Genomic DNA, 25148 nt, shown 5'->3' on the forward strand with positions numbered 1-25148 from the left:
GTTCTGTAGCATGGTTGTGGCTAAAATCATAGCTGGCTCTATGGATTGGCGTGGGGCGGAATCCAAAATCATGCAAGGGAGATATGTTTTAAACTTGTCTAAATATAAATCAAAGCATGATTTCTCTAACATATTTATTTCTGTCTACAAATGCAATAATTAATCTTGTTTATAGCATGGTTTGTCCACAACTGTTACAGTATCATGGTTATAGATTGGGATTCTAACAGTTTCTTTCCTAGTGTAGACAAAAACTTATTATGCATCCCTCTCTGCATATAAATTATCAGCAGAGACACGCGTCTAAAAGTGCAGGTTCTAAACATTAAAGGGATAGATACAGACTGAATTTGGCTCAAAGGTTTCAGCTAACATCATTATTATGATGTTTTCTATTCTATATTTATTTGCATTCTTAACCTTTTGTGTGTTTCCAGTTGATATGTAGGTTATTTCTGTTCATAGTTAAAGACCCACTAATGTCTCCTAGTCACTTTTGGAAAAGAATTCTGGCCCAAATCTCTCAAATTCTGCATGGCCCAAATCTCTCAAATTCTGCACACACTTACTGGTGCCTAATTATTCATTTGCATTCACAACTATGACAATTTGAGCCTCTGCTAGCCAGATAGTCTCCATATATGCTTAATTTGAATTAGCAGGGATATTTAACACCAGCTTTCTTACTTTAGGGCTCCATCAGATTCTGCTGCTTGTTCTGCACCAGAAATTCTAGTCCTAAATTGGTGATGGCATAATAGTTTGTTATGGGAATGGCTGTGTCATCCGAAGCACAGCACAATGACTATAGGTGAACAATGAGCAACAGATAAGTGATTAAAATTATAGGCAGATATTTTCAAAAAGAAGTAGGGGACTTGGCTTCACATTGAAATTAAAGGGAGCTGTGTGGCTAAATCCCCCGGGTCAACTTTTTGGAAATCTCAGTCAAAGATACTGGTTTTTATAAAATGCTTAAGTTGGAAAAGACAATCCACTGCTCGCCATTCCTTCAAATAAAAACACAGGGCCAAATTCAACTCTAGGAAATACAGTGTAACTTCCATTGACTTCAGTGGGATTTCAGTGGCTTAAGCTGGGTCTGAATTTGATCCGTGTACTGTAGGCAAAATTTGTAAATGGTCTGTTTTTGTTTTTCTGTTTTCTATAAGGTGGCAGTGGTTCTTTAATACTTGGAATAACACAGACGCAAATCTTTTTCAAAAACAAGATGATAAAATGTTACAATTTATAGTGAGAACCACTGTCTGTCTTATCTTTCATCCCTTTTTTTCTGCCTTTTGCAGGTGCACAGCCTCGCTGAAAAATTCAAACTTATTTTCTCTGAGAATAAATACATAGGATCCTATTTTGATTAAGCTAAAAGAATTAAAGATGCTTATTTTTAAATGGAGTTCTACTCTGTGCCAGTGCCAGTGTATATGTATACAATCTAATTATTATATATATATAATGAATACATGGGAGTTCCATATCTCTCTTGATAGTTTTCTATATTAAATGTGGTCATTTTATAAGTAGATGATCCAAATGTCTTCATATTATACCCTCAGTAACACCTGTGCAATCCATTTATGTCAATGAACATAGGTGCTGGGGGTGCTACTGCACCCCCAGCTTTGAAGTGGTTTCCATCATATACTGGGTTTACAGTTTGGTTCAATGGCTCCCAGTACCCCACTATACAAATTGTTCCAGCACCCCTGTCTATGAGTACTGACAAATCACTGAATGGAATTTCATGTATAATCCTGTTGAGGCACAAAATGAATAGTATCCAGCTTTCTCTCTTAGCTGGCTTTGCTCTTCAGGCCTAACATACATTTTAAAAACCACCGCTCAATCTGATTCTGAATAGACAAAGGAACAACTCGGTTATGGAAAGGTGCCATTGTTATACAGTCACTTTTCAGAGTAGAACTGCACTTTAAGAAGCCCCTGCTGTTCTCAGACATACAAAAATAGACTTGGGTAGTGTCCTCAAACCCTTTTAGGGCATTTCTTATATTGTAACATTGCTGATTACCCAGTCCTGCCATTGTTCCACTTGCTGAACTCTCACTAAAGCACATGGGAGTTTGTTCGTGGACCAATCAGTATTGGAATAAGACCTATATTTCTGTGTTGTGTTGAATATAGTTGGCTCATTCCCAGTACTTGCTATGTTAGATTTAGGTTTATTTATATTTATATTTGTAGCTTTGAAGGTGGATAGCGATACCATAATCCAGGGTTGTTTTTTTACAGCACAATGGCTTCTGTGATGATAAACTATGGTGTTACTGAATAAGGCTGAACCACAAAATATGTTTCAGTTCATTTGGTTTTCATTTTTATCTTCCAACATCATCTCTTAATAAAAAATGAGTTTGGGGGAATCAGTTGGGAACCATTTAAGACTCTTTATCTAGGAAGGGGGTACTCACCATTTATTGCACTGACTAGTTGGCCTATTATCAATTAGTAACCATGCTGCTTTTAGTAAGAAACATAAATTCAGTGGTGGGTAAATCAGCTATGCACAAATATTTTAGAGATTCAGCTGTCCATATAATAAGCCTGATCCTTCAATCCCTACCTGGCAAAAATGCCACTGAAAGAGCTTACTTGCAAGATCAAGCTCACTGAGACTCAAAACAAAATAATATTGCTGGTAAATTCTCTCACAATAACAATAGAAGAAGACACTTCTTATGACAGTCCAACATCCTTCTGATCTCTTATCTTAATGTTCACGCATAGCCTCTGCTTTCTGCTGTTCTAGGAGAGGCCTAAGCATGTAAAAATGGTGCAATGGTTCTGAACCTCCAAAATTAACTGTTACTTTGGTCAGTTGTGGGTCTGGTGTTGTTCGGGGAAGAGATTTGTTTCTTACCTTGATAGACTTGGCTGAGGTACAAGTGAAAGGGTTGCCAACTTTCTACTTGCACAAAACTGAACACCCTTTCCCCGCCCCCTGCCCCTTCTCTGAGGCTGAAGCCCTTCCTCCGCTCACTCCATCCCCCACTCCCTCTGTTGCTTGTTCTCCCCCACCCTCACTCAGTCACTTATTTTCACCAGGCTGGGGCAGGGGGTTGGGGTGCAGGAGGGGGTGAGGATGCAGGCTCTGGGGTGGGGCCAGGGATGAGGGGTTTGGGGTGCAGAAGGGGGCTCGAGCCGAGGGGTTCAGGGTATGGGAGGGGGCGCTGGGCTGAGGCAGGGGGTTGGGGTGTGGGAAGGGGTATGGGCTCTGGGCTGGGGGTGCGGGTTCTAGGGTGGGGCCAGAAATGAGGGGTTCAGGGTGTAGGAGGGGGCTCTTGGCTGGGGCAGGGGGTTGGAGAAGGGGCTCAGGTGGGGGTATGAGGTGCAGGCTCCAGGAGGGAGTTTGAGTGCAGAAAGGGGCTCAGGGCTGGGGCAGGGGGTTGGGGTGCAGGGTGTGAGCTCCAGGAGGGAGGTTGGGTGCAGGAGGGGGCCCCAGACTGGGGCAGTGGGTTGGGGTGTGGCCTCCAGGAGGGAGTTTGAGTGTGGGAGGGGGCTCAGGACTGGGGCTGAGGGTTGGGGAGTGGGTTCTGGGCGGTGCTTACCTGGGGGGGGGGGCTCCCTGGATGCGGTGACATGTCCCTTGGCTCCTAGGCATAGGCAGCCAAGTGGCGCACGGGGCGGGGGCAGTGCGCGGAGCCTCCCTCACCGCCCCTGTGCCTTGGAGCCTCAGGGACATGTCGCCACTTCCAGGAGCTGTACAGAGCCGAGTAGGAAGCCTGCCAGTCCTGCTAACTGGACTTTTAACAGCCTGGTCAGCAATGCTGACTGGAGCCGCCAGGGTCCCTTTTTGACCGGAACCAGTCGAAAGCCAGACACCTGTCAACCCTAACAAGTGATCTAACATGAGAGGTCAAGCATGTACGTCTCTTATGCGCTGATAAGGAAATGTTGTTTGCATGGTGCCTGTGTAAGTATGCTTCATTTTCTATGATAAACCTGATATTGTGGCCATGTTAAAGGAGTGAGAGGCATATTGTATAAACACCTATGGCTTCTATAATTTATATTGTAGAGTATGATGTGTTTTTAAGGGGGAAAAAAGCGTTGAGGCTAGTTTTGTAAGCTCTTTTGTGCAGGACCATGTCTCTGCATGTGTTTGAACGGTATGTTAAAGGAACATTAAGATTGTGAAGTCAAGCACTCAAAAGTTAGGGAATACCAATAGTAAGGTTGCAGGGGCAACCTTAATTTGGCCCCCTTGTGGAGACGTATCTTGATGGTCTTTAATTACGTGGTCCACATTCCATTTTCTCCACAGGACCCCTGCCTCATTCAGCGCACAGGATGGACAGTGCTCAGTGCATGAGCAGCTATTATCCCCATTGTTCAATGTGTGGTCCCAAGCTTTATTTACTGCATACTATTCAAACCATGCTTGGAAGGCAGAATTATTAATGTCCTTATGGGCATTCCTATGGAGTTCATCACTACAGTATCTGAGTACTTCACAAACACCCCTGAGGGCTTCATGTCAGGGATGTGTCTTTTGCCATTCCCAGGAAAATCTGCCCATATTTGGCCAAGTTTATGAGCCTTTGAAAAATAATTTAGTTTGGCAAAGTCATAAGCAACTGAAAACAGTAACTTATAGTGGGAAGTGTCAGGCAACCTTAATAGGCAGTATTATCTGACCCACCTATAATATTTACTTATATAGGAGTTTACTTTATTGCACAATTTTTTCAGGTTATTCTTTTATGTCTAGCAAGATATATGTAACTATTTACTTCTATGTGACTAAGTAGCTTTCCCTGGACAGCTAGTGCACTGGCGCTCGCTTGGTGGATGCACTGCGTTACAGGGAATTACTGTGTCCCACTGTGTGTGACTCAAGAAAAGCAATAAATATTGAATTGGAGAAAGCATTTTTCCTGTCTTCCTTCACGTACTTTGGCTGTGATTTTTTTGTTTCGGTGGAAACAAAATCTGATATAGATCTGTTTATAAAATGGCTGGGATTGAAGGGGCAAATCTAATCTAATGACCACCTTAGAACGAGCAACAATTCATTAACTAGAATATGAAAATATGCATTTTGTAGTTACAGCCATGTGGTGGTGGGCCCATACACTTCAGCAAGTACAGTTTTGGTGCTGTGCGTATACTTCTTAGATGATGGAGAACACTCACAATGCACTAGAAACCTCCATATGAGATTGGAGATGGCATGTGAGCCAGAGGCCAAATGGAATACATACTGTGCTTTTCCTTGGCCAACAGAACCTGAGTTTGTTGACTTTAAGGCATACTGCAAGGCTTACCTATTTTTCCAGGCCTTTGCAGAGGAGGTTAAGCTGAGGGGTATGCTAATGGGCTAAGGTGAGGTGTCATTAGCTCTAACAGGTTGGGTAGGTGGGAAGGTTTTATAATTGATACAAATAATTCATTAATGTTTTTTATTACATATTGCTTCAGCCGTGATTGGGGCATTTTTAAATCAAAAAGTAACTACATGGCTGACATTCCAATGCTGCATGCTATCCCATTTGAGATCACACATACACAACTTAACAGTTGTAGAAAAACAATTGCTAGAGCAAGTGGACCTGCTGCTGAGTTTCATTTTTGGAAAACTCCCACTGACTTTAGTGGAACCAGAATTTTCCGTAAGGTTTGGTATTTGAGAAGAAAAATCTTTGAGGGAGACTAACTGAATCAGGGGATTAAGTTATAATACCATGCACTTACAAAGCCATTTCATCCATAGAGCTCAAAGAACTTCACAAAACACATACTCATTTTCCCAATTTTTTCTAGATGGGGAAACTGGCCCAGGGAAATTGACGTGCCTGAAGTCACATAGCAAGTAGAGAACCTCCCACTTCTAGCTCAAAAATGAAGCCCAAATTAGTAGTTATTAATAATTTGTATTGTAGTAGTGCCTTGGGGCCCAATGACTAATTTGGTTCTCTATTATACTAGTCATGTTCCACACTTCTTATAAGCACACAGAACCTGCCCCAAAGAGCTTTCAGTGATGTAGTAACTGCTTGTGTATGTGACATTGGTGGTCTCTCTCTGGTTCCTACCTGCCTGGTATCCACAACACAACTGGCACTAATCTGCATCCTTTGTGGTGGTCTCAGCAGCAAGGCTGTTACTTTCCAGGTCAGAGTCAAAACATATTAAGACAGTGTGGAGAACTTGTACTGCCACTGTCTGTTCTTGTATCTGTTCAGTGACTAGGGAGGCTTTCAGGCTCTAGGATTGTTAATACAGAGATTTTCATGAGCACTAAATTAATCTACATTAAAAAAGGGAAAAAATGTCCATTGTGTGTACTCACTGGCTTACAAACACACTTGCACCAGCTTGATGGCCTGGAGAAATTTTTAGTGAGTGTAAAAGACCACCAGCTATAACAGCTGTAGCAATCATGCATTACAGCAGCAATTCTACAATCACTACAGGTATTTCCAACTGTTACAAGCGAAATAGAACAACCATGGCCTGGAGAAACACTGGCTGCTCTCTCTTATCCTTTGTTTTTTATTATTGGTATCACAGTAGCTCTCAGAAGATGCAATTAAAAACAAGGTGCTGTTTGTACTCTCAATTTGTTCAAGTTGAGATTTGACAGAGTGTGAGACTTGATGATTAAAGTGTCTATTCCTGGCTTTTGATATACATATGTAATTTCTATTAACGCTATTGGGTAGGGTGTTTACATATGCTTATCAAGGGGGGAACAGATCATGAAGAGAATTTTTAAATCAGGTATTATGAAAGAAGGAAACTATAGAGGCCAAGGGAAGCCTCCGTGTCAATTTTTCTCAATTGCCTTGAGAGTATGATGAAAGAAAAACCTAAAGTCTGACCCAAATCCATATTACTAACATATGACAGCCAGTGTACCAATAAATGACACATACAAGATAAATGGCACAGAGCTATTAGTAGTCCCAAAGACTAATCAAAATGGACTGATAAACCAATACGTTGTTTTCCTGTGGCATTTCACATCTTATAATTGTAGTTGGGGATGCAATTAAGGCCAAAAATGGCCTAGATTTTTTTGTTTTTAAAAAGGGGGACCCCCAAACTCTCATATTTCTAGGTTGCTGTATATGGACAAAGTAGTTTCCATTTCTTTCACATCAGCTTTTCTTTCTGCATTCATCATCACATTCTTCACGCTATCAGTGCTTTCAGTCTTTTTCTAGAGTAATTTGAAAGCTCCTCAGCCTTAACCTAGAGTCCAGAGTACTTATAGTAAAATAGTTCCATTTGTTCTCCTCAAAAAGTAGCTCTCCAATTCTGAAAAACAGAGCTGAAAAGCTTTGTATGCTTTCTGAAGGGGCAAAAATCCTACCTTTCCCCTCAAAAATTAGGGCCCATTTTTAGAGTGATGGGGCAAGACTGGCCCATCCACTTGATGTAGTCGGTGTGTCATTGGCAGGGTCCTAAAATAAAGTTAACCAGAATTGTATACATGAGACTGTGACAGCTATTTTTCTTACCCCACACAAACACACACTCTGAAGCAGAATAATAATCAATCATACTTAGCTCTTATATACTGCTTTTCATCCATAAGTCTTAAAGCACTTTATAAAGGAGGTCAGCTTCCTTATCTCCATTTTACAGAAGTGCTCACCATAGTGGATGGCCATTAAACGTTTTTTCCACGAAGTGCTAACTACTTGAAAGATAGTAAATGATGCATATACCAAGTGCCCTGGTTAAATTTCTCTATAGACAGATGGTTGTCAACAATAAAGTGTCTGAGTTCACCGACCAACCGTCCCTCCTGGATCCTTGTGCACTGTGCTAATGGATTGTGCATAATACTGTTCAGCCCCTAGCTAGATGTTTGCCAACAGAAGTAATTATTAACGAAAGGCCATATTCTGCTCTCAATTGCTCCTATGCAATCCCAGGGAAGTGTGGAGTCAGCCCAGTCTAGGCTAAAATGCACAATTATATTCAGATTTGCTGTCATAGATTTTTATTGTTTTAAGAGAATTACAACAATAATAAAAAAATTTAAAAAGAGAGAAAAGATAAGTCTTGAAAGCAATGTTTGGTGCTTATCAGTTATCACTGCTGAATTTTATGTCTTTCAGAGGCACTTTAATCAGTCCCTTTATCTGAAATAATATGCCAAATAGTCCTCAGCAAATTCTTCCAAAGCCCATGAGTTGAGATGAGTTTTTCATGTAAACAGTTAACCAGAAACAGGGCCAGATCCTCAGTTGAGGTAAACTGGTGAAGCTCCAGTGATGGCAATGAAGCCATGCTGATTTACACAAACTGCAGATCTGACCCTGAATCTTTAAGGCAGACAAGATGGATTTTGAAGAGCCTGTCAACCACTCATAAGTAAAGCTGGTCAAAAAAAGGTAAGTATACTTCATGAAAATGTTTAAAACAAAGGGTGTTTTTGTTTCATTTGAAATATTCTGTGAATTTTTTTGTTTGAAAATTAAATTCTTCAAAATATTCAAAATTTCAAAAAGTTTAATTTTTCTGGGGGGAAAAACCCACTTTCTCTCATTTACTTTTTTTTTTTTTTTTTTTTTTTTTTAACTTTTCCACACTTTTTTCTCGTGGAAACTTTTATTTTAAAAAGGGTGGGTGCCTTTCACACCCCCCGCACCAAAATCAAAATGCATTTTTTTGCCATAAATTTTCATTTTGATTAAAAAGGCATTTTCTTTTTTGTTTAAAAAAAAGTTCCAATGCAAAACTTAAAATTTACAAGCACAGAAAGTAAAGCATTCAGAGCACTGTACAGAGCAGTTTACAGTAGTAAAGTTAAAAAGAACTGTCTAGTGACCTTTGATTCCAAAGCTGTTTGTATCATCTAATTTTGGGTGACAGGGTTCATATTCAAGGTACAGGCAAACTTTCAGAATTACGTCACAGCATCTGCTGTCAACATTAAGGAAATAAAAGGTCTTTAAGATAACTCGGTATATGATCATAAAAAACTTTAATATTGTAAGTACAGTAGATTAGAGAATTTCAAGGCTGAGGTGCAGTTTAAACTCATCTCAGTTCTTTCATTGCAATTCTTTTACTGGTCAAGTAATGCTGCATAGAAGCTCAATGTATGCACAGGGTTTGACACTGAACCTCAGTCTAGAAGTGCTGCTAAGTGACAACATTAAGTTCTGATAATCTGATTTAGTATAATTTTCAGTGAAAAACTAAAAAATGACTAACTTCCCCTATATACTGCTTTCATTGAACCACCCCGCATTACATAGCGGGCACCAAGTTTAACTCGGGACAGACAGGGCTAGTCTATGAGGAAAGGTTAGTGGGACTGACCATCTTTAACCTGAAAAAGAAGTGACTTCCTAAGTACCTGAAGTGATCAGAAAAGGATTGCTCAGATGTCAGAACGGCAGATAATTTATGGATGTGATTCAGATAAATTTAAGGTCATTTTTAGGCTGGATATTCAGCTTAGGGTGAGTTGGTGGGAAGGGAGGAGGTCCTGAAGGGTCTTTAAGGCTTCAGCGTCTTTTAAAAATAAAACCCACTCTAAGGCTATGAATCAAATCATTCCATGTGTCAGTTCAGGCTGACCCACCAACATTTCTCAGCCCAGTTCTGAAGGGGGCACTTCTAGGCTGAGAGATTTCAGAGTGGTAGCTGTGTTAGTCTGTATCAGCAAAAACAACGAGGAGTCCTTGTGGCACCTTAGAGACTAACAAATTTATTTGGGCATAAGCTTTTGTGGGCTAGAACCCACTTCATCAGATGCATGCAGTGGAAAATACAGGAGCAGGTATAAATACATGAAAGGATGGGAGTTGCCGTACCAAGTGTGAGGTCAGTCTAACGAGACAATTCAATTAACAGGATACCAAGGGAGGAAAAATAACTTTTGAAGTGGTAATGAAAGTGGCCCATTTCAGACAGTGTGAGTAACAGTAGGGGGAAATTAGTATTGGGGAAATTAGGTTTAGGTTTTGTAATGACCCAACCACTCCCAGTCTTTATTCAGGCCTAATCTGATGTTGTCCAGTTTGCAAATTAATTCCAGTTCTGCAGTTTCACGTTGGAGTCTGTTTTTGAAGGTTTTTTGGTTGAAGAATTGCCACTTTTAGGTCTGTTATTGAGTGACCAGAGAGATTGAAGTGTTCTCCTACTGGTTTTTGAATGTTATGATTCCTGATGTCAGATTTGTGTCTATTTATTCTTTTGCGTAGAGACTGTCCGGTTCGGCCAATGTACATGGCAGAGGGGCACGGCTGGCACATGATGGCATATATCACATTTAGTAGATGTGCAAGTGAATGAGCCTCTGATGGTATGGCTGGTGTGGTTGGGTCCTATGATGGTGTCGCTAGAGTAGATATGGGGACTGAGTTGGCACCGGGGTTTGTTGCAGAGTTTGGTTCCTGTGTTGGTGTTTTTGTTGTGTGGTATGTAGTTGCTGGTGAGTATTTGCTTCAGGTTGGGGGGCTGTCTGTAAGCGAGGACTGGCCTGTCTCTCAAGGTCTGTGAGAGTGAGGGATCGTCCTTCAGGATAGGTTGTAGATCCTTGATGATGCACTGGAGAGGTTTTAGTTGGGGGCTGTAGATGACGGCTAGTGGCGTTCTGTTACTTTCTTTGTTGGGCCTGTCTTGTAGTAGGTGACTTCTGGGTACCCTTCTGGCTCTGTCAATCTGTTTCTTCATTTCAGCAGGTGGGTACTGTAGTTTTAAGAACGCTTGATAGAGATCCTGTAGGCATTTGTCTCTGTCTCAGGATTGGAGCAAATGCGGTTGTATCTTAGAGCTTTGCTATAGACAATGGATCGTGTGATGTGGTCTGGATGAAAGCTGGAGGCATGTAGGTAAGTATAGCGGTCAGTAAGTTTCCGGTATAGGGTGGTGTTTATGTGACCATAGCTTATTAGCACTGTAGTGTCTAGGAAGTGGACCTCTTGTGTGGACTGGTCCAGGCTGAGGTTGATGGTGGGGTGGAAATTGTTGAAATCTTGGTGGAATTCCTCAAGGGCCTCCTTCCCATGGGTCCAGATGATGAAGGTGTCATCAATGTAGTGCAAGTAGAGTAGGGGCTTAAGGGGACAAGAGCTGAGGAAGCGTTGTTTTAAGTCAGCCATAAAAATGTTGGCATACTGTGGGGCCATGCGGGTACCCATAGCAGTCCTGCTGGCTTGAAGGTATAGATTGTCCCCAAATCAGAAATAGTTTTGTGTGAGGACAAAGTCACAAAGTTCAGCCACCAGGTTTGCCGTGATGGTATCGGGGATACTATTCCTGATGGCTTGTAGTCCATCTTCGTGTGGAATGTTTGTGTAGAGAGCTTCTACATCCATAATGGCTAGGATTGTGTTTTCTAGAAGATCACCAAAGGATTGTAGTTCATTACAAAACCTAAACCTAATTTCCCCAATACTAATTTCCCCCTACTGTTACTCAAACTGTCTGAAATGGGTCACTCTCATTACCACTTCAAAAGTTATTTTTCCTCCCTTGTATCCTGCTGTTAATTGAATTGTCTCGTTAGACTGACCTCACACATGGTAAGGCAACTCCCATCCTTTCATGTATTTATACCTGCTCCTGTATTTTCCGCTCCATGCATCTGATGAAGTGGGTTTTGCCCACCAAAGCTTATGCCCAAATAAATTTGTTAGTCTCTAAGGTACCACAAGGACTCCTCGTTGTTTAGGCTGAGAGAGTAATTAATCCTCTGTGTTCAATCAATCCTTGGCCGTCTTCCGTGGCAATCTCTCAGGGCGGCTACTAAGTGCATGTCTCCACTGCAGAGTTCGCCAGGGCTAGCCACAGCAAAGCATTACCCATGCCAGACCTGTGTAATGTGTACACAAGAGTGTTGTACTAGCCCATGTCCTGGGATGGCTTTCTGGTGGGATATCCTATGGTTCTTAGCATTGCATTGAACTGAGCTACTCTGAGTCCATTCGCAGGATGCTCTGGCTGTCTAGCCTAGCATGGAGCTGCTGTTTGTGTCAGTAGCAGGAGAACAATACTTTATGTAAATAACTTCCAAATGGAGTGACTCATTAATGCAGACAGTTCTAAGGCGAAAGCAAACAGCATTTGGAAGCAAGAACTCTTAATAAAAATGCCATTAAGGATGAAAATCAGTCTGCAAACTACAAAGCGAATTACAGCGCACTCAACCCAACCCTTTGTTTCTTTCCTGTCCATTAAATATAAAGATGTCATTTGGGTACATTTCCCCAAATTATGCATCTTACCGATATCACACCCTAGCTTAATCAGAAGGCTGGCGTCAGCCTCTGGAAAAATGACAGCACAGGAGGAAGGTTCCTTGGCTGGCATCTCTCTTCAAATGCTGTGGAAGCACAACAGAAATGGAGCAGGGAAATGTGGGGTTAAAATGCTAAGCCAGTACAGGTGACTTACAATGGAGAAAATGGGAGGAGCTAAAAAAGAAAGTACAGGTGGATTTGTGGGATAGCACTGAAGGACTAACAACACCTGGGCTTGATTAGCCTGCTCTCTCACTGCAAAGTAGGTGGGTTGCCTACCTGGGCTGGAGCAAAACCTGAGCTCAAGCCTATACCTTTCCTAAGCCATACCTGCTAACCTGGTCTTAAAGCACCCTTAAACCAGGTTACACATTTTTCTGTGTGCATGGAAGAGACAATGCCCAGGCTGGAGCCCAGCCTAACTCTGCAGTGAAGATGTACCCCGAGGGCACCAAGAGTAGTGATGGTTTTTGTGAAGTGGGCCCTTGAACGGTGAAAACGTGGGCTGATACTGTACACGTTTCACCAAAGCCACTGAGTAGCTGTCTGATGATAATGATTTTAAGCTACTACTGACCTGAGGAGCTTAAAGCTCTGTATCCCATTGCCAGTCCTCCAAGGTCTGCAAACCCTCAGCTGTCCCCTAGGATGTAGCTCTTTCTCCATCAATTTGCCAGGTGTTATTTTGAGTAGTATTAAAGGTAGAACTACAGGAGTAGAGAACAGAACCAGAAGCAAAAAGTTATGAACAGAATACTTCCATACCAACACTCACCGGATAAAGGAATTATTCCACGGTAAGCACTTCTTATAAACGGATTGAAAATTGATGTCTCTGTATTGTCACATCTGTAATTACCATTGAATCCCTTGATATTTTGTAACTTCTCTGAGCAATGCTACTCAAATCAACACACACAGCCTTATGCCTTTGATGGCAGTAATATACAAGTGAGCCTCTATTACCTCTTCAGTTGAGTAGTGGAAGTACATCACTATTACAAAGTGATGCTAAATTTGGGACAGAGTTCCTACTTTTAAAGTGTTTAAAATTATTGCTGGGCAAACCTTACAAGGTAGATACCCAAAAGTCTGGACGCTTATCCAAGTATTTTTGGTATTCAGAACTGAATAGGAGAATAGTCTTGCTCATAAGACATCTAACAATTTTTGCTTCTGACTAGGATGGAGGAACTGCAACAGCAGCCTTTCTAGCAGTATTTTAGCTGAAACCAAGAAGGACAAATAAGTTAGAAAACCAAAAAGTAAGCTGAACTTTTCTGAACCTCTTAAAGTTTGATTAGGTTCAAGTTTTGGGTGAAAGTTTGGGTTGGCTCTTGCTTTTCATGGAAATGGTTTGTTCAGTTATTCTAGATATTGGATAAGTAACTGGAACTAACATTAGCCAGTTAACTTACTACACCATTGTTTAATTAAATGTATACACAGTGTGCTAAGAACTTTACAAAGCAATTGAAAAGACATGGGTCACAAGCGAAGGTTCTGATACTGCAATTGGATTGGTGTAGGCAGAACTGTATGTTCACATGGGCAGAAACCAACTGAAGTCAGTGGGACTCTCTAGTAGCAGAAGGGTTTGCCCACACAGTCTCCATTGCAGGATTAGGGCCTAATTTTGGATGCAACGAGTGAAGCTAACAAAGAATACAGAGAGGACAGAATGGGACAAGGGTTACAGAACCATCACACAATCAGTTTAGGCATGTGCTTATCCTGAAGGTTCAATTAAATGAATAATTCTTGTTTGTTTGGTAAATTAAGTCACTTTGTGTAGGGAATAGGGAGAGGTGGGTTTTGAGGAGTGATTTAGCCGAGGAGAGTATGTGGCTTGGGGAGCAGCGATTGGGAAGGCTGGCATGGGAAAAAGCAAGGAGGCAGAACAGGGAGAAAGAAACGAGAGGCATGAAGGCTACTGCCGCTGACAAAGCTGGGAGCATGAAATTCAGAGAGGTGTAAAGTCTTAAAAGTTAGAACAAGAAGTCTGGCCTTGACATGCAGGGCAGGTAGGAGCCGGTGGGCACTGAGTGGGGGAATCTGAAAAAAGTTCAGAGCTGAGGAAGTGAATACATATTTCTTCTGAGTTTTGTAGTGAGTCATCTTGAATTGTATTAGATATAAGATGAGTTAGTCACAGGCTGCTGAGGTGTTTGAAAATATTTTTAGTGCTATTTCTTCAAAATAATTACTGTGGTGTTTTTATAAGATTTTTGAAGTGAGTTCAGAACTGATTTATATGTCTATTTTTCCAAAGAGAATTAATGCATATTTTACCTAGCATTAGCGAGTTCCAGATACAATATTGTACATGTTCCTAAAACAAAATCCATTGAGCCTTCATGTTAACTTTAAACAGCTGTGGCCCAGTCCTGTCAATTGTCAGGCCCCATTTAATTTGTGGATTGCAAACAGAATGCCAGTGACTGACGGCAGCAGTTGGTATTATGAATTGTATTATTTTACTAAAGATCCATTGTCTTGTTTTTTATTTTTTTATCTAACTCTCTATTTGGGGCATCTGATAATTTAATTCTTTTAAAAGGTATTCTATTGCCTGGCCATTTTTTTTTAATTTTTAGAAAAGTTGCTCCGTATTTGATTTTATACCATTATTTAAGATTTCTTTTATCATACATTTGTCAATTGTAGATTAAAATTATTGAAGTTTGTGAATTATTTTTAATGACATTATCCTCTCCCACTATTGTGCTAGTCTTTATGATGACACTCCTTTTTAAAGTGTGCTTTCAATACAAATTTATATCAATTAATTTATATGCATCTGTACATTTTTAATGGTTGGAGGGTGGTTTATTACATGAGGAGTATGTGAGGGATATATACAAAAATACCCAAATAACATGGAAGTTTAATTTGTAAATTCCTGACTATTTTCACTCAATCAGTTGAAATTAGAACTGTGAGAATAATTGATTTTTCGGTTTGCTGGAAATTCTGAAAAAAAATTCCTTTTGGGTTGACCCAAAACCAAATTGTTTTGAAATTTCAGCAAATAAAAACAAAAACCAAAATAACACGCATACCCCCACAAAAATTAAGGTCAAACAAAATGATTTGTTTGACCCAAAATGAAATGTTTTGTTTCAATTTTGAGTGGTTTAAAGGTTTTTAATTTTTAAAGATTGAATCGAAGGAAATTTCAAAAGAAAAAGCTGTTTTCAGTCAAAAAATTAAAATGTTTTGTTTCAAAAATGTCAAAACAAAATAGTTAGACTCTGTCAGAATTTTTTCAACATGAAAAAGAGAAGACCAACACGAATTTGCTGAAGCTGAATTTTTCACCAACCAAAAAAAGTTAGAGCGGAAATATTTTGCCTAGGTCTACCTGATATACACCTGGAACTCAACATCTTTCTAGCATCCTAGATCTCCCAGAACTTGCTTTAAATCATATGGCTCTTAAAGATGAACTTGATGTGAAAAGATGAGGGACTTTTTAATGCAAACATATCTCTTGTATTGATTGAAAACTTTTTAGTGATTTCTAGGGAAATCTTGTTTTTGAGCTCAATAGGAAACTTATTTGTCATTCCAATGCTACACTGCTATCTCGATATAACACGAATTCGGATATAACGCGGTAAAGCAGTGCTCCCGGGGGGCGGGGCTGCACACTCCGGTGGATCAAAGCAAGTTCAATATAACGCGGTTTCACCTATAATGCGGTAAGATTTTTTGGCTCTCGAGGACAGCGTTATATTGAGGTAGAGGTGTACTTGTTTTTCAGGCTTTAAGGAGGTCTATGTAGAAGAATCTGTGTTGAATACAACAGAATTTGATTGGTTTGAGTTTGCCAACCTTTTGCCACTTTCGGCTCCACATTAGCTTGTGGAAGAATTTTAAAATCTTGTTACAAACATTGTCATATATTCTTTTCTTACATGTATATTTTACTGTTCACATAGGTTATTTGGACTCCCTTACATATTTTAAGCCATAATACCACTGACTGTGATTTCATCAGATCTCTCTAGCTCGATAGGTTTGGTGTTTTTTAAAAATTGGATGGGAAGACTTCTAGGAACAAACCTAGGTGCTCTAGGAAACTATGAGAGACCTAATAAATCTACTGTTTCCCACTGTAGCCTGTATATTTTGGTCTTTTTTAAAAGGGAGATTCAGTCAATCTACTGGTTTTCTTGATGCCAGGCTCAGGGATAGGTGCTGTGGGATTATTGTGAAACGTTAGGGTGAATCGTGTGTGGTAATAAGTAGTCTCAACACTAAAACGTTTCTTTCAATTTAAAGGCTATCTTACAAGATATAATTCTAAAGAAATATTTTTATTTCTTTTAACTGTCAACTAGTCTCAGATTTCTAATTTCATCAAATTCAAGTTTGATGTTCTTCTAGGAGCTACCTCAGAATTTTTGGTTTATTATTAGAGATCAGAGAACAAACATTTTGCAAAGGAAAAATGGAAGTTCATTTTTTGGATCCCTGGAATTCCAATGTCATTAATACTTCTTCTAAGAACCTAGTAGAGTGTTGTTTGAAAACGGCTTAATTTACTGCATCTCTTTTTGAATTTTTGAGGACTATGTGATCAGTTAAGGGTGGTATTAACAGACACATTCTCTCCTTTCCCCGCTTACACACATGCACACAATTCTTCTTAGGATTTATCACGAAAAAAAAAGAGAATAGGAACAATACTGGAAACATGGCATGGAAGTGTACTTAGTTTTTGTATTTACATGACACAGGTCACTCTAGATGTGACAAATACACGCAGTTCTCTCTCTCTCTAGGTTTATGACTAGATTCATGCATGTGTATGTACTTTCTCGATATGCTGTTCTTCATTGGAAGATGTTGGCAGAGTATGATTTGTAGATTCAGTAGCTGGCACTCTATCCTTTGATTCAAGGAGGACTCGGTGCCCCAGGATGGTACCAAGGGGCCACTGTGTTACTGGAAGTGCTATCTTTTAGATGGGTGACAATTTTGCACTAAAAATCCAATAAGGATGTTTACCTCAGTGTCCTGGACAGATTCTACCTCAAATAGCTATATTCTGCCTGCCCAAATTCCCCTGTCACTTCGAGGGCCTGCATTTTCAAATGTGTGGTGTGCTTTTGTGCTCCTGTTAAAAGATTTGACCCAGATTTTACTTCATCTTGTTCAGGCTACTTGTGTCATTTTAATTACTCTTGCACCCCCAACCTAGAAACAGCTTTGTAGTGGGTGAAATCAAGAGGTCACAATCGATAAGTTTTATTTCTGTAAAGGGGCTTCTGAAAGGGGCTATCTAATAACAATTGCTTATTTCTATTTCATCATGTGGCTTTTAAGAAGATTCTGGCAGCAAGCATAATTGGGCTAGCATAATCCTTCCAATTCTGTTTTGCTTAATTAGATGAGTACCCTAAACATCCAGCAGAGGGTGCATTTCCTCAATGCACTCAGTCCTTTGCGGATGTGAGGAGGGAGGGCTTTATGCATTCAAGACTTTTCTGTCATAGACTGGCATTCCCTGCGTACCTTATTTTAAACCAAAAAAGATGGGTGGGTGTGTCTGAGGGAAGAGCAAGCACTCTCCTATTTCTGGATTGAGGTGAGCACTGAGATCTTGCTTCTGGAGTTTAGTGATGGGCAAACCTATGACAGTTCAGCTAACCAATTCATTTGCTTATTCTTTGGATGAGCTCTCCTAACTATTCCTTCCCATAAAGTGTCCCTCCCCCAAACAGGCCTGGAAAACTCCCCCTCTCCAAGCAGCCTCCTCCATCAACAGTCCTGGATTTCTCCTCTGTGGTACCCTAGTTAGGCATGTAGGGGCAGGGGGTAAGGGACATCTCAGTAGTTCTGTACCATCTCTAGTAGCTAAAGCCTCTCTCTCTGCCTCTTCAGAAGGCCCCTTATGTGCCCTTCCTGGGGCTGCCCGGCTGTGATCTGGAGAGACAAGGTGAGTGAGTTATTCAAGCTTTTGAGCCACACACAGCTCTTCCGCAGGTCTGGGAAAGGCACTCACCCCTAGCATCGTGCTGGCGCTGTGAGCCCTCACTGAACCAAAGGCTAGGGTGCCATCTACTGCATCTCTGCATCATAGACCCTGTCACCCTCCTCCATTACGAACACAGCCCCGTACGAAAGCACCTGCCTCTGCATGAGCTTAGTCATAAAAGGGTGTGAGCTGCATCTCTGACCCCCCCGTCCCCGACCAGAGTCTGGAAACAGGCGATGGCTCAGGGCGAGGGTTTTATCAGAACAGAGCATTCACATGCAGCACCAAGCCGCTTTCCTCCCCCAGGGCCATGAGCGCCGCGCCGGCAGGAGGACGAGCCTCCTCCAGCCCAGCCCCGCGGCCAAGGAGCGGGTAACGCCCCGGCCCCTCCCGCCGGGCAAGTGCCACCCTTTGGCGCGGCGGGGGCGGGCTGCCCGGCGCCGCTGCATATAAGCGGGGCGCGGAGGCTCAGCCAGGGGCAGGGCGCAGGGAGGGGCTTGCAGCCGGCGGGGCTCGGCGCTGGCTCAGTGGCGCTTGTGGCGAGCCGGCCGCGTTCGCAGCCGGTCCGGGGCCAGCTGCCGGGATGGGGCGCTACTCGGGCAAGACCTGCCGCCTGATCTTCATGCTGGTGCTGACCGCCGGCTTCTTCGTGGCCGAGCTGGTCTCCGGCTACCTGGGCAACTCCATCGCGCTGGTGTCGGACTCGTTCAACATGCTCTCGGACCTCATCTCGCTGTGCGTGGGCATCGCCACCGGGCGCATCGCCCGCCGCGCCCGCCGGGGCCCCGGCGCCACCTATGGCTACGGCCGCGCCGAGGCGGTGGGGGCGCTGAGCAACGCCGTCTTCCTCACCGCTCTCTGCTTCACCATCCTGGTGGAGGCGGTGCTGCGCCTGGCCCGGCCCGAGCGCATCGACGGCCCCGAGCTGGTGCTGATCGTGGGGGCGCTGGGCCTGGCCGTCAACGTGGTGGGGCTGCTCATCTTCCAGGACTGGGGCTCCTGCTGCAGCCGCCTGCAGCCCCGCGCCGCCACCCCAGAGCAGCTCCAGGCGGTGCCCGGCGCCGGGCGGGAGGAGGCGGCCGTGGTGGAGTGTCAGGAGGCTGTTGAAGCAGGTGCCTTTCAGTTGCATCCTAGCTTGCTCCCGCTCCTCCCCTCCTCCTTCCTTTCTTCCCTTTACTTTCCCTTCTCGCATTCTGCCCTTCCCTTTCTCCTTCTGTCTCTCTCTTGCCCCCATTCCGGCCCTCCATCCTGCCCCCCTTCCTCTCCACTCCCCCCCCATCCTCTCCCCCTTTCATCTTTAAATCAAGACTGGATGCTTTTCTAAAAGCCTTGCTCTAGGAATTATTCCAGGGAGTTCTATGGCCTTTCCTAGCCAGGTCAGACTAGTCACAGAGGTCCCTTCTGGCCTTGGAATCTATCAATCATCCCCTCCTTCCTCCTCTGTTATTTCACGTTCCCCTTTTCTATAGCTTTGCTGCTATTGTGATATCCTAATGACCTTGTTAGTGGTTGTGGCTCTTCCTTTGGGGGGCAGAGGGAGGGACAACCTTAAAATAAAAGGAAACATCCTCTTGTCTATTGTTTGTGGTGGAATCTCCTCCAAAGTTTGCTTTAATGGTAACTGCAGAGTGAACAAACTCCATGCAAACATACTACATATTTCACGCTTGTATGTATCCTATACTGTATTGTTTGAAATAGGCAGGGGGAAAGGGTTGTTGATTAAAGAGATGTTGGCCAGAGACTGACTTTTTCTTGAGTTGATGTTTATTTCTCTTTAAAATAAGTTGGTGTTGAGAAGATTGGTGTGTTTTTTTTTTCTGTTTGTAGAATTTATACACAACACAGGGTTTCTTCTTTGAATGCAGGTGATTCCCTGAACACTCAGAAAAGGCCTGAAGAGCAGACAGTACAGAAAAAAGAGAAAAAGTCTGAAGCTTTGAACATCAGAGGTACAGTATTTTGTTTTTTTAAAAGACTTTTCAACTAGAGCTGGTCAAAAATTTCCAAATTTCAATTTTGATTTGTTTTCAGAATTCCAATGAAAATAAAAATGATGATAGTTTTCACAATTGTTGACCAACTCTGGGATTTTTACATTCTTAGGCCAGGTCCGCAAATGGTTTGAAGTGGCAATGATTACTTCAATGAATCAATGGGGCATTTGAGGATCTGGCCCTTTGTGTGTGTTCACATTTTTATTTTTGATTGCACCCTTTTAAACTGCTTTATCTTCAAAGTCTCTTCCACTAATTTTAACTGATTGAAGTCCCCATGCTCTTCTTTTCGGTCTGTTTCTTGAGCATCATTACCATAGTATTTCAGTATTTTTAGTTTAATTGCTGGAGCAGTTTCCTTAAAGACTGGTATCAGTGATGCCCCATAGTCAGTTGGGTAAGGAGTGCTGAAGAACAGCATAGTGGTTCTGCAGCCCTGTTGTTCTGTTGACTGTTTCCTGACAGAGACCCTCTTACGGACCACCTCTTCTCCAAGCAGCCCAGTCCTCACATTTGTTTCTCAAAATACTTCTTTCTGCCCAACACTAGAAAGGACTCCACAGAGCTCTGAATATCTGCAGAATGAAATATGCTAATTAAACTATTCTTGAAGGTAACCTGCATCCCCTTAAAATAAACAAACATAACTAACTAGATATGTGGATATATCCTGAATGCCTCAAATGCATCCAGAGCATAACTGATTTTAAATACACTTTTTATTTAAAAACAACAAAAAAGCCCCACCAATAATACTTAGCATTTTATTTAATCAAAACACTATTCAAAATGTTAAGCAAATATTTTTTTGAGATTTTTCTTGGTCACAGTTCACCATCTCTTGCACCAGTGTGATGTTCCCACATCCGTTATGCAGGTAGTGCCAAGTGAATCCCATATAAGGCGGTGGTCAGGTGAGGTGAGTGTCTATTTTTAGTATATGGTAAAGATTTGCAAAGTTTTCATTATTATACTAATGTAAAAAAGTATTCTGCAAAGCCGCACCATATGCTAAAACAGTGGCACTTACTTTAACTTTGTGGATGTGAAATCCTCAAAATACTACATGCTAGTGTATTTGGCACACTAAGGTGTGCATTTTAAGCACTGTATCTTCTAACTCTGCTCAGAGTAGATCTAATTTACTTGGTGCTGAAAACATGAGCTGCACTGAGCAGCCCATCCTCATTAGGGCTCCCAATAATGCTAATACCAGTGGAGCTGAATCAATATTAGCAACGATGGGACATTTTACGATTTCTCTAGTGTAGACATCCACAGTTAGCATCCTAGAATTATAGGGAAGTTGCATCTTGTCCATCCCTCTTGTCAGTGCAGAAGTAAACTCTGCAGTACTCAAGTCCAATTAAATTTTAAATGGAAAGCAGTGAGGCTTCAACCATTACTACAGCTAAAACTGCCCTCAGGACCCTTGTGACCTCTAGGGAGCAGATTGCTCTGGAAAACCAAAAGGGGAGTTCTCTTAACCCTACTAGGAAGAAACTTATTTCAGCTGAAAGTTAGTACTTAATGAGTGATTCAAGGCAGGCTAGTGAAATATTGCCTTCCCTTCCCATGTGGAGGATCAGCATTTGGGCCCCAAACTGGCAAGGAGCAGTAGCAAAGCCAGTGTTCTCAGCCTTAGGGAGTTTAGTGTCTTACATCACTGCAAAGTGAAAACTCGCAGCTGAGCATTGATAGGTTTAAGAGGGAGCTATATGCAGCCCTCCTAGTTGAGAGAGATTATGTAGGAGTGTAGGAGTGGGTGTAAATGGAAGTTTTCAGAGGCAGCAACTCCGCTTATCCCCCGCCACCCAAAAATAAAAAGTAATGGCAAGTTAGTCTTATAAAAGTAGAGCTTTACAGTCTAACATGGGTTACATTAATGTGCAAGTTTGGATGGGGGAGGTTGTTAGAAAGCACATCCAGGAAAAGATATTTAAACTTGCAAGAAGGAAACAGAAGATTCTAAGATTAGTGTGAATGTGTAGCAAGCACATTATCTTACTCAATGTAATGCCCAGGGCTGGCCTAGAGAGGTATTACAGACATCTTTTAAAATGCATACACTTTTCTCATTGCTTTTTTCCTTCCGTGCCCGTGGAAGAAAGAAGAGCTGTATGCAGTGTTTTCTGAACTTGCAATAGTACAAATACTTACACTAAAAGATATGAAACCAAGCTGAAAAATTTGGACCCAAACTTAGTTATTCTCAAAATCTGAGGGTAAATGAATTGGGTGTGTGTGTGTTAATTTGGCCTATATAAAGCTAGTTGAGTTATGAAGCTCAGATCAGGATCCAAACTTGTCCAGTGTTTGGATTTGTGCTTTTGGTTCAGGCCCATCTCTGTATCATGTGTACTTAGACCTTTCCCCCTCCCTCCAAAGTGAGTATTTAGCTATATTGCTGCTATTATTTCAGAAGTCAGCAAAGTCATAGAACTGCTATCAAAAGAGAATAATTGATCTACTTAGGAGAGAAGTGGACTATGCCTCTTTTAGCAGCTCGGTTATTTGATCATCCGTAATCATGATATACGAATTGATCACTGCCCTTTATAGGTGTGCCCAGCTCTTAGTAAGCTCCAACAGTTTGATTAAAAACATTGTATGTTGGCATGCTGTTCAGTGCTAACTTCTATGGATCTGTTGGGTGGCCTAAACGTTTAATAACCCACCAAACTTATGTAACCATATAGTTGTTCAGGCTCATCCCACCCACCCCAGTTGTTTTATTCTCAACTTTTGCAAGCTTTATATCTGATCATGGTACTGATTTCCTAAATGCTTTAGTTTCATGTTGAACAAAATAAATTCAAAAGTCTGTAACAGTTTATTTGGATTCCCCCCCCTCCAAATTAAGGCTAATGCAAAATGGTATTATGTCATTTATTTCAGGTGTTCTTTTACATGTGATGGGAGATGCACTTGGATCTGTGGTCGTGGTAGTTGCTGCTGCAATATTCTATGCACTTCCCCTGGATGCCAATACTCCGTGTAACTGGCAGTGTTACATTGATCCAAGCCTGACATTAGTTATGGTGGTCATCATTTTGTCCTCTGCCTTCCCACTTATCAAAGAGACCGCAACCATTTTGCTGCAGATGGTTCCCAAAGGTGTTAATATGCAAGGCCTGAGTAAGTCAAATTTGTTACTGAGTTTTTATTAATTATAGTGACATACTTTAGTGCTAGTGTTATTTCTGGAATGACATGTTTGGATTATATACTCATAGCAGCTCTAAATTCTCAAGAACTGTGAGAAATGGAGTCACATGTTTGTGTCCTAGCAACATGACTCAAATCTCTGTGGATTAGTTAAAGCATGCATTTTGAGAATGTGGTACTCCAACAATACATAAAAATACCAGACCTTGAGCTGTTATCAAACAACCCACACAAAACATTATTAGTGGAACAACACTGAATTATAATAGTACTTCCTAGTGTCTTCTGTCCAAGGATCTCAAAGCGCTTTAGAAATGTTAATCAACAGTAGCATTTTTGGTTAATTTTGTAATTTTATAAATGCACACTTACTTAAGAGATTACTTTGTTTTTTTGTGAATTCCATCAGGCTCTGAGCTGAGCAGAACAGGGAAGATATGGTCCAAGCTCCTGCCCCACGGAGATTACAGTCTAGCGTTGATCCTACAAAATGCTGAGTGCCTACCATGAGGGGCTGAGTGCCCTCAGCTTTATTTGAAGCCAATAAGTGTTAAAGGCATGTCCAAAGGATTGGTTCCCAAGTTAAACGACTTAGTTCAGACCCTGGATGACTAGGAGAAAGTGAAGTTTGCAGGGGGAGTAGGTGTTATGTTACATAGAACTACTTTTAAAAAGTCACATGCTTATATCTTAGGTGGATGAGCATTGATAGGTGTCTTTCCTCATGGCTGGGGCTTTTAAACACTGTTCCTCATAATAACCAGAAACTTGCAATTGGCCCCCCCCGAGCAACCCTCTTAAATTATTTTCTCTTATGTTTTCTAGCGGAAAGACTAACTGATGTGCCAGGGGTTAGCAGTCTTCATGAGGTGCATGTCTGGGAACTGGCAGGTGGGAAGAATATTGCTACCCTTCATGTCAAGTGCCAAACCACTTCTGATTACCAAGATGCCTCTTATAAAATGCGGGAGGTTTTCCACGAAGTAGGGATCCATTCTGTAACCATCCAACCGGAGTACATTGACCACAAGGCCTCTGAGCTAATATGCAGCTCACCCTGTATCTCAAAAGCTTGTGCTTCTCAGTTGTGTTGCCCTCAGCAGGAAGTTGCACTTACTCATGATAATGGTTATCTTGAGAAAAATGGCCTTTCCCCAACACTGCATAAAGACAATAGTTTAAATAAAAATGGTGTTGAAATTCCTATTGAGCATACATTGGCAGGGGCTGTAATTAAAAATACAGACAATTGTAAAAAATCAGATGACAAATCATATCTACACAGTACACACTTTTAAAACAGTTAATTTTACACTTCATAATCTCTGTATAGAACAAAGCCTAATGGCCAAAAAAGTCAGAGGCTATTGTCTGGAGCTGAAGTGCGCGTTGGAAAAGCCATCTCTGTTGTAGCTATAAACCAAAACATATGTAAAAACCTGTTATCTGAAATAAGGATTATTATCATCTTAATTTTTTGCATTCACCTAAAATAGTTATGCAATTTAACACTAATTTTTTGAGCTAACTAGATGGGAATTTTTATTTTTAGAGTGTAGCAGGTGTACTGCAGTGTAGACTGATGCTCGCAGTTTATGGCCAATGGCACTGGGAATTAAACTGTGGTCTTTTTACTGAAATGGGCTGCTTAATGAAAGCCCTGTAGTGCATTGATGATTCTACTGGATTGAACTATTGTATCATCATTAAGGAATTTAGTAGATATGTTTTTCACTAATCCTTAAACTCAGT

The 25148-nt window shown here is 41.6% G+C and overlaps 1 protein-coding gene across 1 annotated transcript; it reads left to right on the top strand.

Moving 5' to 3' along the window:
* Nucleotides 1–18814: 18814 nt before the first annotated feature.
* Nucleotides 18815–24694, top strand: SLC30A10 (solute carrier family 30 member 10). Its single transcript, XM_065402051.1, has 4 exons — nucleotides 18815–19343; nucleotides 20100–20183; nucleotides 23127–23366; nucleotides 24222–24694. Exons 1-4 carry the CDS (start codon nucleotides 18815–18817, stop codon nucleotides 24692–24694), a joined length of 1326 nt encoding a protein of 441 aa, XP_065258123.1.
* Nucleotides 24695–25148: the final 454 nt, after the last annotated feature.

This window comes from Emys orbicularis, chromosome 3 (genome assembly GCF_028017835.1).
Source record: "Emys orbicularis isolate rEmyOrb1 chromosome 3, rEmyOrb1.hap1, whole genome shotgun sequence".
NCBI lineage: Eukaryota > Metazoa > Chordata > Testudines > Emydidae > Emys > Emys orbicularis.

Excerpts from the sequence above, each read along its gene's own strand:
- SLC30A10 (XM_065402051.1), top strand. The coding sequence starts at position 18,815 with ATGGGGCGCTACTCGGGCAAGACCTGCCGCCTGATCTTCATGCTGGTG. Across the intron at positions 19,344-20,099 it reads TCAGGAGGCTGTTGAAGCAG|GTGATTCCCTGAACACTCAG; the intron begins GTGCCTTTCAGT and ends CTTTGAATGCAG. Across the intron at positions 20,184-23,126 it reads TGAAGCTTTGAACATCAGAG|GTGTTCTTTTACATGTGATG; the intron begins GTACAGTATTTT and ends CATTTATTTCAG.